Source organism: Pelophylax lessonae (genome assembly GCF_965119305.1).
Source record: "Pelophylax lessonae genome assembly, chromosome: 7".
In the NCBI taxonomy this organism is placed as follows: domain Eukaryota; kingdom Metazoa; phylum Chordata; class Amphibia; order Anura; family Ranidae; genus Pelophylax; species Pelophylax lessonae.
Window position 1 is genome coordinate 277,424,655 of NC_138774.1, and position 17,751 is coordinate 277,442,405.

The following is a 17,751-nucleotide window of genomic DNA, read 5'->3' on the forward strand; positions in this document are numbered from 1 at the left end:
ACAGAGTGCAGAGTTTGGTGGGGTTACACACAGAGTGCAGAGTTCAGGGGTGTGCTACGTGCAGAGTTCAGAAGTGTGCTACATACATAGTGCAGAGTTCATCCTTCTTCCACAGCTGCTTAGCTCTGCATCCCCCATCCACATCTCACTTTCACCCCTCTTCTTCTCTAGTACTTCCCCTTGCACTGTAGGTTGCTTCACCTCTCTCACTTGCAGAGAGATCATCCAGTGGGGGTGTCAGCATCCGCACTGCACCCCAGGCACTGGCATCTCCTTTGTCCTCATATTGCACTTGAAAAAAACAAGAAGTCGGACCTCTGTGTTTGAGTGATAGTGTTGAGCAGGGAGCAGAGGGCCTGAGCCAAAGGTGGTGGAACTCGTTCCAGCTGAAAAAAAGCCTTGGTTGCCTCTTTCAAATAACTTCCAGACACTTTCACCCTGTGATACCAGACTCGTTCCTTAGACGACAGCCCCTCAGTCAACTTCAGAAAACTCTCAGCAAAATAGGCCTCCAGCTAGCCCAATTGAAGCCTTGATGGACAGCAGGCACTTGGCAGAAATTCCTAGGGGCAAATAGCCCCCCTAGGCTGTGATATTCTCCTTAGGGAAAAAAAAACAGTCTCAGGGTATTTATACACATTCCTAGCCGCCATCTGGGAAACCTCTCTCCAGGGATTGGCCAGGGCTGCTTAAATATCAATCTGCTGATTAAACTCTACCTGCCCACCAACTTCCAGAATATTTCTGAAAAATAGGGGTACGCAGTTATTCTTGCAGCCACTGAAACACAGAACAGATCAGAACAATCGAACATAGCTACTCTAATTACAGCAAGCCAGAACTAAATTTGCCTAGCAATGAAATATAGGTCCACTGAATACAGTGGGCCAGAACTAAAGTTACCTAACCTAACACCTATCTAGGAGGGTGCTTCATATGTAATAGAGATAAGGAGAGGGGAATGTTTTTGTTGTATAATCCCCCCCCCCCCCCATCTAGCTGATGAGGTCTGGGACCCGTACAAAAGGACTGGTTGTACTGCCTTATCAGCGGCCCTGAATGGCGGGGTAGAGGTAACATGGGCTGCTGTCTGCTTATGTAACTCTGTGTATTGTTTTATGGCTTCTGGCTTTTAAAAAGCACAGTATCAGCCAGATTAAAGGAAAACATAAAATGCAATATGTATTTTTAGTACAAAGAGTACTTATCTATTTAAAAAATGTGTGCATTTTGTCTTCACACTGTAATCAAATTTTTTCAATCAGCAATGGAAATCCAAAATGAATACTCTCTGTCTGATTTAATAGCAATAGAGCAAAAGTGGAATCTAATCAAATTCCTTGCTCTGTCAAAACTTTCCTAAATTGTTATTGGTAACTGTATAACACACATTTAGGCCCTGTGTGATGTATTTAGCATAAAAAAGGAAAATAAAAGCTGCAAGATCTTTTAAGAATAACTCTTAGATACTGATTGTATCTACAGTGGTTATATGACATAGCCACCATTCATTTTTACATAAGTCGGTTTTTCTGTGTGCTTAGAATGCCAATTCATTTGGAATAGGCCACCATTGTGCCTTAATGCACAATAATGCACCTGTATTTTTGTCAAAGTAGCCTCCTCTACAATTAAGTTTACTCCTATACCTGTACTTTGTACAGGGTTCCCATGCCCTCTCTCAGGCTAAAAAGTCACTTTTCCAGTATTTCATACCCACAGCCAACACCCCTATCCCCAGGTACTGGTGTACCATAGTGACTCCAAATATGTTAGCGGGAGTGCCAAAGTTTGTCAGATGATGAGAATGAGAAACTGATTGTCCACCAGCATGATACTTATGAGTCTTTCAGAAAGAAGTGGACCCCATAAATTGTCTTCATAGGGGAAGAAGGGTTCCATGTTCTGGCTTGAACCTACTACTAGTTCTTGCAGTACTATTTTTGGTTGACATTCACCTTTGGGTGCACAGCCTGGGGCATAGCTGTCTACGGAGTGTCTCCCCCCCCCCCCCACCAATCTTTCTCCCATCCCTGTTTCCCCTACTGCTACGGTGCTACCCTAATTATCATTTACCTTGTTCTTTCTCTTCTTTCTTCGATCATGTTTCTCTTGTGGTCTGTTCCCACCATTCTTCTTCCGTTCTTGCCTCAGTTGGCCCCCTGTCATCAGTGTAGACCACTTGAACTTTCCCCCTATTAGGCATGATCTCCAGCCCCCTTCCAACCTAGGTTGCACCCCCAAGGGGGTTACCTCCACAAAATTGTCTGAATTGGTGCCGGGTTAACAGTCATCCTTCACAGTGTTGTATCCACCCGGAATGTTGATATAAGGGCACCTGAGACACAGTGCCTGATTTCACCCATGTACTTTTCTTTGTTTATGTAAGGGGTATCCAACCTTTTGACTTTCCTGGGCCACTATCACATACCTGATCCGAGGCCGAGATGCAGAGAGGGCTCCCCTTGCGACTGAATGCGGCACACCCCTGGGGTTGAGACAGAGGGTGTAGCGCCCACAGAAGCACTGGTTGCTGGCAGGGTCCTGATGGTAGACAGGCAATCTCTAGCAGAGTGCTGGGCAGGAATACACCGGACAGTCCAAGGAGGAACCAGGAACAACCAGGCAGTAGGAATCGGGGGGGCTACACGAACCCCGCTTGTAAGGCCGAACTAAATAATACACCTCAGGAAGTGCCGCCATGGCTAACAGAGGATAGACTTAGAGCTAAACTAGAGAAACTTAACATAAATAAATCCCCGGGACCGGATGGCTTGCACCCAAGGGTTCTTAATGAGCTCAGCCAGGTGATTGCCAGACCATTATTCTTGATCTTTAAGGATAGTTTACAGACAGGTATGGTGCCAGCTGATTGGAAAAAAGCCAACGTGGTACCAATATTTAAAAAGGGGCCGAGATATATCCCGGGTAACTATAGGCCGGTCAGCCTAACATCAGTAGTCTGCAAAATTTTGGAGGGGATGATAAGGGACCACATACAAGACTTTAGTAATGAAAACGGTATTATAAGTAGTAATCAGCATGGATTCATGAAAAATCGTTCATGCCAAACCAATCTATTAACCTTCTACAATGAAGTGAGCTGCCACTTAGATAAAGGTAAGCCTGTGGATGTGGTGTATCTGGACTTTGCAAAGGCCTTTGACACCGTTCCCCACAAACGCTTACTGTACAAACTAAGGAAGATAGGTATGGACCATAAGGTGAGTACCTGGATAGAGAACTGGCTCCAGGGGAGAGTCCAGAGGGTGGTGATTAATGGGGAGTACTCTGATTGGGCGGGTGTGGAAAGTGGGGTCCCCCAGGGTTCTGTCCTGGGACCAATCCTGTTTAATTTATTCATAAATGTCAGTTATTCAAACAATCTCAGTATTTGCAGATGATACTAAATTAGGCATGCCAATATCTTCTATGCAGGATGTGGAAATCTTGCAAGCAGACCTGAACAAAATAACGGGGTGGGCAACTACATGGCAGATGAGATTTAATGTAGAAAAATGTAAAGTAATGCACTTGGGGGCCAGAAACCAGAAAGCAAGCTACTCACTAGGGGGGGAACCTCTGGGTGAGTCTAGGATGGAAAGGGACCTGGGGGTACTGGTAGACAACAGGCTTGGAAGTGGCATGCAATGCCAAGCCGCCGCAAGCAAAGCCAACAGAATACTGGGTTGTATAAAAAAGGGGATTCACTCCAGAAATAAAGAGATTATTCTTCCACTCTACAAGACTCTGGTCCGGCCACATCTGGAGTATGGTGTCCAGTTCTGGGCATCGGTCCTCAGGAAGGATGTGCTGGAACTGGAGAAAGTCCAGAGAAGGGCAACAAAAATAATTAGGGGAATGGAGGACATCAGCTATGAGGAAAGACTACAAGCACTGAACCTATTCTCTCTGGAGAAGAGACGATTGAGGGGGGATATGATATCAATGTACAAATACTGTACTGGCGACCCTAGCATAAGGAACAAACTATTCAGAGAAAGGAGATACAATAAGACACGTGGCCACTCACTAAAACTTGAGGAAAGGCGGTTTAACCTTAAAGTGCGTAAGGGGTTCTTCACTGTAAGAGCGGTAAGGATGTGGAATTCTCTTCCGCAAGCGGTCGTATCAGCGGGGAGCATTGATAGTTTCAAAAAACTATTGGATGGACACCTTAAAGACCACAACATACAGGGGTATACAATGTACGGTTAAAAGAAAACACACACTCACATCATAGGTTGAACTGGATGGACTTGTGTCTTTTTTCAGCCTCACTAACTATGTAACTATGTAACTATGTAAAGGTGTAAGACCCGTTGGTGTCAAACACAGGGCTCAGCAGGAAACTGTAACAGGTGCAAGCCAAAGGTATAGTAGGAAAGCCAGAAGCAGACAAGTCCGTGGGGAAGCCAAGATCAGGTACTGGAGGGCAGGTAGACAGGAAGCAAGTCCGTGAGCCAAGCCGAGATCAGATAACGGGAGAGCCAAACTGGAGCAGGGATGGTCAGACGAAGCCGAGGGTCAAAGCCAGGAGAGAGAGCAGACAGGTCAGGAACAAGCCGGGTCAAACTGGAATCCAGGAAGTAGCAATGCACAGGAAGAGCTGAAGACAATCCAGCAATCTGATGGGCTGAGCAGAGCCCTTTTATAGGCCAGTGAATTAGTCTATGGCCTGAGTCCATTGCGGCCATGGGAAGTACTGGCAAAGTTGCCAGTTTGCAGCACAGCCATTTCACTGACAATGAGTCTATGGCCTGAGTCCATTGCGGCCATTGGAAGTACTGGCAGAGTCGCCAGTTGCAGCATGGCTGTTTCTCTGACAATGCCCCAGTACTAAGGCATCCAAACATCCAATAATAGAGAAACAAATCCAGCACCACAATGTCTAAAAAATAAAACATATACAATTTTATTCAATCCATCCAAAAAAAGGAACCAATGCCTGTACTATTGACGCATTTCAGCCTCCTCCATAGGTCTTAGTCATAGTATCTTAATGCCCCAGTACTAAGGCATCCAAACATCCAATAAAAGAGACACAAATCCAGCAACATAAAGTGTCTCATCAATTAAACATATACAATTTTATTCAATCCATCCAATAAAAGGAACCAATGACTGTAATGTCATTGGTTCAACTAAACTGATTTTTAGGGGCAACTAAACTGATTAGGGGATTGGAGGACCTTGATTATGAAGAGCGTCTGCAAACGCTTGATTTATTCTCCCTGGAGAAGAGACGCTTGAGGGGGGACATGATAGCAATTTTTAAATATCTCAATGGGGATCTCAGCTTAGAAAAAAAGCTGTTCAATCGAAGGGATTGCATGAGGACTCGGGGGCATACAATGCGATTAGAGGAGAAGCGTTTTAATCTCAGGCAACGTGGGGGGTTCTTTACTGTTAGGGCTACAAGATTGTGGAATTCTCTACCACAAGAGGTGGTTTCTGCGGGTAGTATGGTGGCTTTCAAAAGACTATTAGACGTACATCTCAAGGATCAGAACATTCAGGGGTATGTGAGATGATTACAGCCACACACACCTACACAGGTTGAACTGGATGGACTATTGTCTTTATTCAACCTCACCTACTATGTAACTATGTAATTATTGAAGCGTTTCAGCCTCCTACATAGGCCTTAGTCATAGTGTCTTAATGCCCCAGTACTAAGGCATCCAAACATCCAATAAAAGAGAAACAAATCGAGCACCATAATGTCTAAAAAGTAAAACATACAATTTTATTCTATCCATCCAATAAAAGGAACCAATGCCTGTAATTATTGAAGTGTTTCAGCCTCCTACATAGGCCTTAGTCATAGTGTCTTAATGCCCCAGTACTAAGGCATCCAAACATCCAATAAAAGAAAAACAAATCGAGCACCACAATGTCTCATCAATTAAACATATACAATTTTATTCAATCCATTCAATAAAAGGAACCAATGGCTGTAATTATTGAAGGGTTTCAGCCTCCTACATAGGCCTTAGTCATAGTGTCTTAATGCCCCAGTACTAAGGCATCCAAACATCCAATAAAAGAAAAACAAATCGAGCACCACAATGTCTCATCAATTAAACATATACAATTTTATTCAATCCATTCAATAAAAGGAACCAATGCCTGTAATTATTGAAGTGTTTCAGCCTCCTACATAGGCCTTAGTCATAGTGTCTTAATGCCCCAGTACTAAGGCATCCAAACATCCAATAAAAGAGAAACAAATCGAGCACCACAATGTCTAAAAAGTAAAACATACAATTTTATTCTATCCATCCAATAAAAGGAACCAATGCCTGTAATTATTGAAGTGTTTCAGCCTCCTACATAGGCCTTAGTCATAGTGTCTTAATGCCCCAGTACTAAGGCATCCAAACATCCAATAAAAGAAAAACAAATCGAGCACCACAATGTCTCATCAATTAAACATATACAATTTTATTCAATCCATTCAATAAAAGGAACCAATGCCTGTAATTATTGAAGGGTTTCAGCCTCCTACATAGGCCTTAGTCATAGTGTCTTAATGCCCCAGTACTAAGGCATCCAAACATCCAATAAAAGAAAAACAAATCGAGCACCACAATGTCTAAAAAGTAAAACATACAATTTTATTCTATCCATCCAATAAAAGGAACCAATGCCTGTAATTATTGAAGTGTTTCAGCCTCCTACATAGGCCTTAGTCATAGTGTCTTAATGCCCCAGTACTAAGGCATCCAAACATCCAATAAAAGAAAAACAAATCGAGCACCACAATGTCTAAAAGATAAAACATATTTTATTCTATCCATCCAATAAAAGGAACCAATGCCTGTAATTATTGAAGTGTTTCAGCCTCCTACATAGGCCTTAGTCATAGTGTCTTAATGCCCCAGTACTAAGGCATCCAAATATCCAATAAAAGAAAAACAAATCGAGCACCACAATGTCTAAAAGATAAAACATATTTTATTCTATTCATCTAATAAAAGGAAATCTCATTATGACTAACGCCTATGTCATGGGCTGAAAAGCATTAATAATTACAGACTTTGATTCCTTTTATTGAATGGATCAAATAAAATTGTATATGCTTTATTTTTGAGACATTGTGGGGCCAGATATTTTTTTTCTGTTATTGGATTTCATGGGCCGCAGGTTGGACACCCCTGGTTTTTGCATTTGTACACCCTCTCTTCTTTGGTATTTATTTGTATTATTTTAATTTTTTTTTTTTTGTAATATTTTTTGGCATTCTGTTTGCCTAATTATTCAAAAAATATGAAAAACAAAAATAAACTTTACTGACTCATCAAAAAACAACATACTGGGGGCATATAGGATCCCTTTATCAAGATGTCTGTAACCTCAAAAAGGGGGACTACGCAGCCCCAAAACAAAGTTTTTTTGATGCTGTAGTAAAGATCTCGATTTTCCTCATATACACGGGCTGTTGGCTTATATACTACTACTCCAAGCAGGGTGGACACAGATAGTAAATTATTGCCCAGTAAATTTACAACCCTCCAAGCATAAAATATGGAAACAAAATTGTTAACAGGTTATATTTAGAGATGTTAGGATCTCTGACACGAGAAACACCAGAAAAGTTTTTGTTGGGACGAGTTTTCTTTAATTTAGTATTCATTGGGGGTTTTCACAGAAGCTCGGAGCTGAAGGCCTGAGAGCCCTCTGTGTAATTATCACATCGCTGCTGAGGTGATGGGATGTTTTGAGAATGGATGAAAGTGCCAAGTAGAAACCAAAACTATGAAACATCTGGTCCCCATCCTCCCCCGCCCTTCCTTCTGAAACAAATAGTCATAGTTAGCCGCTTCCTTCGCAGTCTGTCATCACAACATGGACATGTCCTGTCATGAGGCCTAGACATAAACCTTGCATGGCGCTGGCCACTGCTGTTTGTTCTTTGTGTCCGAATACACAAGGGTTAAACCCATATCTTGTATTTATGTAGACTGATAGAGGAAGCAGCATGCAACCTGCAAGGACTGACACACGCAAAGACACACTCCAGCTTGGTCTATACAAAGAACGGAACCTCATTTAGCACTGAACAATCTGTAATAACATCCCAGCTATCTCACTCCCTACAGGACCATTGTCCCTGCTCTGTAGGACTGTTTGTATAGACAGTCTTGTGTTATTGTATACTATCATGTTTAAGAGAAAAATCAACATTTTTACAAACTTTTAACCAAAAATCTGTAAATGTAAGGGGTATCTAAAGGCAAAATGTTTTCTTTTACCTTTTTATTAAATAACAGGGAAGGGTTATGGACCAGAGAAAGGTTAGAACGGGGGTGTTAAACTCAATTTCATTGCATGCCACATCAGCCATATGGTTGCCCTCAAAGGGCCGGTTGTATCTGGGGTGCACTTTGTACAATGTTCGGAATTCACAATTATGCTACGTACAGGGTGCAGAGTTCAGGAGTGCATTATGCATAGAGTGCCGGGTTAAGGAGTGAGCTATGTATAGAGTACAGAGTTCATGGGTGTGTTGTGTACAGAGTGCAGAGTTCATTTGAGCATTGTGTACAGAGTGCAGGGTTCAGGAGTGCATTATGCATAGAGTGCCGGGTTAAGGAGTGAGCTATGTATAGAGTACAGAGTTCATGGGTGTGTTGTGTACAGAGTGCAGAGTTCATTTGAGCATTGTGTACAGAGTGCAGGGTTCAGGAGTGCATTACGCATAGAGTGCCGGGTTAAGGAGTGAGCTATGTACAGAGTGCAGAGTTCATGGGTGTGTTGTGTACAGAGTGCAGAGTTCATTTGAGCATTGTGTACAGAGTGCAGGGTTCAGGAGTGCATTATGCATAGAGTGCAGGGTTAAGGAGTGAGCTATGTACAGAGTGCAGAGTTCATGGGTGTGTTGTGTACAGATTGCTGAGTTCATTTGAGCATTGTGTGCAGACTGCATGGTTCAGGAGTGCATTATGTGTATAGAGTGCAGGGTTAGGGGATGAGCTATGTATAGAGTGCAGAGTTAATGGGAGCGTTGTGTACAGAGTGCAGAGCTCAGGAGTGCGTTACATACAGAGTGCAGAGTTCAGGGGTGTGTTATATACAGAATTCAAAATTTAGGCGTGTGCTATGTACAAATGTGCTGTGTACATCCCCCCCCCCCCCCCCAAAGCTTCCTCACTTTTCTCTTTCCTACCTGGCCTGGCTCTAGTACTTCTCTGCAGGCAGCGTGCCTTGCAAGGAGATTGTTCTCTTTTTCAGATTCTGGAGATCTGTCCCTGCCATGAGTGCGTGTAGGAATCTGTTAGATCCGTAAACTGCTGAGCAATGCTATCCCTGTAAACAAGGCTTCAATGTTTAGAAGTGACAGTAGGGGACGGGAGCAGAGGGTAAGAGCTGGAGGTGGCGAAATTAAGTTCTGCCACATTTTGGCTGTAAAACTGGGTGAGAGGGCCACATGACAAGGCCTGGCGGGCCTTGTGTTTGGCATACGTGGGTTAGAGAGTAGAAGGGTTTTGTTTGCTGTTTATGTCTCTGCTAGGGAGATTAACCTCTCGTAAATCTTGGTGATCATTGCGCACAGCACCAAAAAGGAGTTAATACACAAACTTTTACAGGAAAAAGACATTTTTTACCTAATTGGATGCGGCCATCAAATTTCCACTGGTGGTGCCGACAGGAGCACCCAAGGATCCAATTTCATGCCGTGATTGGCAAATGTTATATAGATTGTATCCATCTTGTTTCTTGTATCTTGTTGTATCCATAGAGCAGTAAATAAAGGAATATCATCCCAAATAGGACAGAGAGAGAAATAAAAAAGCCTCCACCAGTTAGTGATCACCACCATCACCAATGTATTCTCTAAACACTCACCAGACCTAGTTGCTTGTGTCTGTTAAGAAACCAGCACAACTCACATAACAGTATAGGTCTTTCTATGGATCCACGGGAAGCTTTTACAGTACAGCCACAAAATCCCATTCATATAACACCAACACGTCACATGTCCCCAGCACCTTGAGGAGCTTGAAATTCTCAATCCCAACTTTCTCAGCATGCTCTATCAGGTTTGCTGCACAACCCGCTCTGCCTCGATTGGTCAGTGCCTCCATTAGGTTGAATAATATACTGTATGTCACTTTTGATGAAATGTACTATATTTAATTGAATGATTATTTTTATGTATTGATATATTTATGCAGACATTTATATATTTACGCAGTAGACAATCAGAGCTAGTGCTGCTCTTTGTATTTCTATGTTAAGAGAATTATTTTACTTTCTTTATAGACAACTGCTGCACTGATTACTAATTATGTGGTGCAGTTCATTGATATTTGTTCAATCGAAGAGTGTCTGGTGGGACTAGGAGGGGGACAGACAGGCAAACTCTCAAAAAAGTTTAACCACTTGCCGACTGCCGTCAGTATATTTACTGTGGCAGTCAGCCCCTCACAGGCAAAGCGACGTAGTACTACTTCGCTAGCCTGTGAGGCTCTAGGGGGCGAGCGTGCTCCGCCAGAGGCGCGCTCCCGCCCCCGCTCGCTCACGGATCCCCCCGCGCGTGTGACCGGTGGACCCGATGTCAGCCGGCCACCCCCGATCGTCCGCTACAGAGGGAGAAAGGTAGTGTATGGTCAGCTTTTGCTCTTCTGGCAGATTATATTGCTGCTTGCTTCTCTATTGAGAGGTTTACCCTTATTTCCTGGGCAGTCATCTGGACAGAAAAGGAGGAAAATCTCTGCAAAGGGGACACAGAGCAACAATTTGATAGAGGCTCTAACCTGTGCCCACAAAAGTAACAATAACATTTTGGCTGGTGTTCCAATTTAAAGATGCATTTAAACAATGGATGGCAAGAGCATGTAGGATCCATGTCGATTTAACCACATGTGAAATTCATATTGATCTAAAGCCTGACACTTGCAGAATTGTGTACAGCCGTGGCCAAAAGTTTTGAGAATGACACAAATAATAATTTTCACGAAGTCTGCTGCTTTAGTTTTTATGATGACAATTTGCATATACTCCAGAATGTTATGAGGAGTGATCAGATGAATTGCAATGCAATTAATTGCAAAGTCCCTCTTTGCCATGAAAATGAATTAATCCCATAAAAACATTTCCACTGCATTTGTGAAGAAGGCTTTACAGCGCCCAAAAAAGTCCAGCAAGCGCCAGGACCGTCTCCTACAGTTGATTCGGGTGCGGGATTGGGGGGCATCACTAGTGCAGAGCTTGCTCAGGAATGGCAGCAGGCCGGTGTGAGGACATCTGCACACACAGTGAGGAGAAGACTTTTGGAGGATGGCCTGGTGTCAAGAAGGGCAGCAAAGAAACCACTTCTCTCCAGGAAAATCATCAGGGACAGACTGATATTCTACAAAACGTACAGGGATTGGACTGCTGAGGACTGAAGTAGAGTAATTTTCTCTGATGAATCCCTTTTCCGATAGTTTGAGGCATCCGGAGAAAACCTTGTCTGGAGAAGAAAAGGTGAGCGCTACCATCAGTCTTGTGTCATGTAAACAGAAAAGCTTCCTGAGACCATTCATGTGTGGAGTTGCTTCTCAGCCCAGGGAGTGGACTCACTCACAATTTTTTCCTAAGAACACAGCCATGAATAAAGAATGGTACAGAAAAACATTCTCCAAGAGCAACTTCTTCCAACCATCCAAGCACAGTTTGGTGAGGAACAATGCCTTTTCCAGCATGATGGAGCACCTTGCCATAAGGCAAAAGTGATAACTAAGTGGCTTGGGGAACAAACCATTGAAATTTTGGGTCCATGGCTGAGAACTCCCCAGATCTTAATCCCATTGAGAACTTGTGGTCAATCCTCAAGAGGTGGGTGAACAAACCCCCCCCCCCCCACAAACTCTGACTAACTCCAAGCATTGATGATGCAAGAATGGGCTGCCATCAGTCAGGATGTGGCCCAGAAGTTTATTGACAGCATGCCAGGGCGAATTGCAGAGGTCTTGAAAAAGAAGAGTCAACACCGCAAATATTGACTCTTTGCATAAACTTAATGTAATGTCAATAAAAGTCTTTGACACTAATGAAATGCTTGTAATTATACTTAAGTATACCATAGTAACATCTGACACTGAAGCAGCAGACTTTTTGAAAATTAATATTGGTGTCATTCTCAAAACTTTTGGCTATAGCTGTTCTGTGCAGTTCAGCTCAGTACATTCTCCCAGACCCAGCATATTATGGGTGTTTGGCTAAATGTATATCAACACCGTTCACTTTGATCCCTTCTTTTGCTTCATAGCAAAGGCTCAGGAAGGAAGATTTTTTGTGAAAAACTGAAATGCACTTGTTCCATAATGAGGATTTTTGGCTCCCCCCCCAAGAGTACAAAAACAGCCAAATGTTCAAAATAGAACTATCACTGTGTCCATAGAGCAGTGATGGCGAACCTTGGCACCCCGGATGTTTTGGAACTACATTTCCCTTAATACTCAACTACACTGCAGTGTGCATGAACATCATGGGAAATGTAGTTCCAAAGCATCTGGGCTGCCAAGGTTCACCATCACTGCCATAGAGGTAGGACTGTCACTTGGCAGGTACTATACCAATCTAACCAATAAAAATGTATCTTGTTGCTCATCGTGTTAAAAAGAAAGTGATGGTAAGTACAGTAAGTATGTATTTTTTTCTCAGGAAAGGTGGCAGCCTTACATAGAAGTATAGTTTGCACGTGGTCTTGATTTTTAGTTGGAGTATGAAGTTAATGAAGTTAAAAGGCTGACCTTGGCTCACTCTCTCGGTGCTGAATCACAGTGTAGGAGATGGGTTGTCCTGGGGGAATTCTTGCATAACAAAGTGCAGCTTTCCCCCAGCACTGTCTGCACATATCAGAGGAAGATGATGACGGCATTGAGTCTCCGGGCCAGACGAGGGAGCAGGTGCTACGGATGCTGATAGATGAATCTTAGTCCATTGTTTTCAGACACCTAACCGCAACACTCTAAACTCTGGGTGATATCAACTCAGCAATTAACTGTTGCAATAAACCATTAAACATGTACATACATGAGAGATTCTCTGCATATGACTGTATATAATCCTATACCTAGGTTTGGATCTTTCAGGCTACCCATGTGTTTGCAAGGAAGAACATTGTTTATAGGGTCAAAATGTGGTTAAAGGGTCAGGAAGCCAGATCGTCAAGTCCAACTCCAGAATTGTTTTAGTTTTAGATAAAGGTTAGAGCCACCTCAACTTTTGACTTTCAAAATGCAGTTTATTGAAAAGAAACACGTACAGTCAATTACTGCAACACAGGATAATTAAACGGAACAGGATAATACCCTATGTACAAGAAATAAAGACAGTGTTGATATCCATCAAGAAATTAAGCAAGTACCAATGGAAACATAGTACAGTAAACCCAAGGGATGCGTCCCGAGAGAAGAGAAAAGGTCAGAGAACGTAGTTTGCATCTTAATGCCCACCAAAAGAGGAGCATAGCATCATACTTTCGTGGAGGGTCAAAAAGAGGAATACCCACCCCCCATATGTCCCACAAAGGTGTAAGCCCTCCTAAGGAGGGGTGCATCTACGACAGACCAGTGCATGTACGGGAGTTCTCCATCCATCAGCTCCAAACCCGTTCAAATTTTTTGGAGCAACCTCTGTGAAGGTATATCCAACGTTTATATGGAAGGATAGAATTGACCTCGGCCATCCAAAGACGGAGAGTAGGGGGTCGTACACGCATCCACAATTTTGCTATTTGCTTATGGGCATGGAAAAGCGTTTCATGCAGGAAAGTGGTTAGGAATTTGTAGAACCACCTCAACTTTTACTGATGTCTGGGTCTCTGTTTTAGAGGTCTGACAGATATAAGGAGGTAACAGGAGGTCCTCCTAAAAGAGATCTAGACAAGAGTAAAAACAATTATTCCAGCAGAATCAAGAAGGGTTAGTATCTCTGATGTATTTTCATCGCTGTCTGTCTTTTAGTCTTATGGTAAGCACTGTCACCAGGAATGACAGTGTAGCACTGTCCCCTTGAGGACTGCTGGATATTACACTTCCGGGTCCCCCTGGGTTACCGTTAGTAATACTGGCATTCACAATTTAACACTTTACTTCTTGGCTCAGTCAATGATCAGTCCAGGGGTGTGTAGTTGTTTTTTGGTGTTTTATTTAAATTAGGGATGGGAGAAGATAGTAGTGGGATACTCCAAATGAACTATTCACAAGTTGTGAGGACTCCTGTCTGATGATGCAGTCAGGCTGCTGATCCACCTTGCCACTTAGGTAGATTTGGGTTTAAGTCTCTTGCTAGAAGACCCTGTGAACTACATTTATCTTTGGGACACTCTCCTCAGTATCCCCTTTCTGGACTGCTGACACCCATCTACTGACTATCCTACTTTTGGGGTGGCCCCCCTCAGGTCAGGCCCCTCGACATGATCCCCTGTACTCACGATACTGTTTTTCTAGGGTCTCCAGTGTTTCCCCACTCAGTCAGCTTTCCTGGACCTCTGGGTTCAGCTCCATTCCTCTGGTCCCCAGGCCGACCGCCTCTGACCATGTGCCACTGCTACAGAGGAGGAGGCAGCCGCCACCCTCCCTCCGGGACTCTGCTCTCCAGCCAAAGACCCTACAGCACATGTGCTCCTGGCTTTTATACAGTATTCCATAATGCACCGAGATAACCGGCCTCTGCCAGTCACCAGGACTTTATCAAAGCCTGTGTACCCATTGGTCAGGTTTCCTCCCACTGTCCAACATGCCTCCATATTGGACCAGTGCGAAACACTATCTAGACCCAATGAATCATACACTGAGCACACATAACTCACAGATCCTGCTCTCTGGTAGGCAGAAAGCAATATAGATTTGCCTGCTGCTCTTCTGATAGGCAGACAGACCCAAAAACTATACTCTCTCACTAGCACCTACCTAGGAGGGTGCTACAAACAATGATGGGAAATCCAACATTTTACATTTTTCACCGGAATAGGAGTTCAGGATAAATCTTCCAATGGAGATGCCCATTTGGGTAACCGCTATCTAAGATGAGATTTCCCCTTACTTTGGAGAGATTACTGTTGTGTTACAAAACAAGAATTAAATGGGTATCTCCACAATTGGGCACAGACAGCAAAAAAAAAAAAAAAAATACAGGTTTTTTTTTTTTTAACATTCTCTGCTCTGTACACAACCTTAAAAAATACACTTATATCCCTGGGCTAAATATGAGTTTAGGGATCCTAATTCAATCTCTATAGTCATCAATTTTGAAAAGATAAAAGTAATACAAAAATGTCCTATTACTGAATTTGCAGTTGCGGTTCTTTGAGCTCTTTTTTAGTGCACTGGACGATAGAATGACTGATGTGATTTTTTTGTTTTTTTTTTATTACAGTTCCACCACGTGTCCACCCAGGACCAAAGGTCTTAAAGACTCTTCTTGGACGCTCTGTGGTTCTGCCCTGTGTAGCTCACGGAGACCCAACACCAGGTCTTAGTTGGTATAAAGATGGTGTAGCCTTGAGGGTAGGAGACCAGGATTTCTTACAAGGGCCTGATGGCAGTATTAGCATCATGGAGGTCCAACTCTTTGATTCCGGGAATTACCGCTGTGTAGCTATTAGCAGTGCCGGAGAAGATTCACTGGAATTTCGGCTGGAAGTGCTGGGTAAGCACTTAATCATAATCACACCCATGGCTGTAAATAAATACAGGAACCCTTCGATTTAGTAACTGTTGATAAAATTATCATTTTTGTGTCTCTTCCAGAGCAGCCAAACTTCAAGGATAACTCCGATGTTCTGTTGGAACAGACCGCATATGAGCCTGTTACCCTGGCATGCCCTGTGCAAGGTCAGTGTTTAATAAATATGTTCCAGCCCTTTGATGCCCATAGCTGAACAAAAAAGATCAAAAAATCTAACTGGATTTTAATGCCTACATCAGCCAATGGTCTTGGTCCTACAGAAATTGAGCATGTATGCAAATATTCTTGATGGATAAACGCTAAAATATGGGGGTAGTTCCACAATCCAGCATTCTCTAGCAGGATCTTTAACAGACCAAATGATATCCTAGTTGCAATTTATATACTGTGTATGTGACCATCTAATAATATGGCGCTTTTCCACTGCATGGAACCGAACGGTTTGGTTCGCTTTTGTGCTTTTGTACTGCATGGTACCGCATGGTACGGTGTTGGAACGGTTCGGTACGGTACGGTATGGTACGGCTGCGCTTTTCCACTACATGGAACCGAATGGTACGGCTCGCTTAAACAGTACCACCTCGGTTGTGGTTCCAAGAGGGCCATACCCGGTACCATATCCCACAATCCTTTGCATGCAGCCTTGACTGTTTGTCACTACTAGACACTGATTGATCAGAAAATCGTTGTTATCCCACCCACTTACTACTTAGTGGAAAAGCAAACCGTACCGAACAGTTTCAACACCGTACTATTCGGTACCATGCAGTGGAAAACCAAACCGAAGCAAGCAGGGCCGAGTGGAGCTGAGCCGGTACTTGCAGTGGAAAAGTGCCATTAGTGACCAAATGAAGAGTGCTGTACAAAGTTCAATACTTACAAAAAGTTACCAGTAGGCTGAAAGTTGCAGTTTACTGTTTAATGTTAAATCGCAGCAGTTAGACAAGAGCTACTTAGGGTTCTTATTACTAAAAGTGTGATGAGGGCTTCATATTTGGTTACTGTGTCTATACGTGATAATAAATCATAAGGGCTTATGGGTCTTTTAGCAAGACCTGGTTACTCTGCATTATGACATCTTTTACCTGCTTATCTTGGTGGCAGTTGCAGGAATAACAAGCTTTATCTTGTCGAACTCTGAGGGATTCCTAATGTATTCTTAAGCCAGGTTGGTGAAATTTGTCCACAGCGTAGTTTGGGACAAACGGCACTGTCCCCTCCTATCTTGGTGTACCTGGAACAGTTTCAAAGGAGACCTCCCTTGGGTCACTACTTCACGAACAGTGTGCCTAAAAATGGTCATAGGGAGAAACCCTCTAGTGTTGGCCTAACAAAATGGGGTTTTGATAAAGACCTTTTGGTTGGGGCCTTAATTCCTTCAGTGTACCTCACTGTATTGCATATACTGCCTCCTTCAGTTAAATGGTCACTGAAGTCACTGGTCAATGGTCACTGAAATGTCAGGAAGTTCTCTCCTAGGCATAACCCTTCCCTGTTAGGCAATGATTCAGAATTTTGAATCAACCAATAAACCATTAGACAGCCAATCCCCAGCAAGTTGGAGGGCATTAGCCTAAAGCCTCGTACAGTCACACACAACGAATTTCCGCCGACCGGTCGTCCGTCTTTTGTCCAGAGTGGTGTCTGTTGGTTGGAATGTGCTCTAGACTGCACATGAATTTTCCCGCACGACAGAATTCTACTTCAGAAGTGATGTCATGTGTTGGATTGCTTTCGATGTGTTCTTTCATCTCTGAGCATGCCTAGTCTTGCTCATAAGATTTTTCCCCATCGAAATCTGTACTAATGAGATGAAAATCGGACGTGTTTTGACGGTCGAAAAAATTATATATCCTGCACACCAGGATTTTTTTCGGCCAAAAAGTCGGAGTCGGTTGTCGGAGGCACCATACTAACAAGCCGAAAATCGGCAGATCGGTCGCCGGACGAAATTTCCCGGCCGAATTTCTACTCGTGTGTACGGGGCTTTAAGCAGTTGCCTTTCCCTTGAGCCTGGCTTGGTACCTTCTGAATGGTGTGCCCTTTGTAAGTTGGGCAGTGCTGGTT

At 43.3% G+C, this 17,751-nt stretch overlaps 1 protein-coding gene across 1 annotated transcript in view; it reads left to right on the forward strand.

The window, feature by feature from the left end:
* HMCN2 (hemicentin 2) overlaps window positions 1-17,751 on the forward strand; it is a 377,259-nt gene that overhangs the window by 169,498 nt on the left and 190,010 nt on the right. Inside the window, exons 24-25 of the mRNA XM_082263033.1 lie at window positions 15,373-15,645; window positions 15,747-15,830. Coding sequence (XP_082119159.1) covers window positions 15,373-15,645; window positions 15,747-15,830 — 357 coding nt within the window. The remainder of the gene's footprint in view (window positions 1-15,372; window positions 15,646-15,746; window positions 15,831-17,751) is intronic.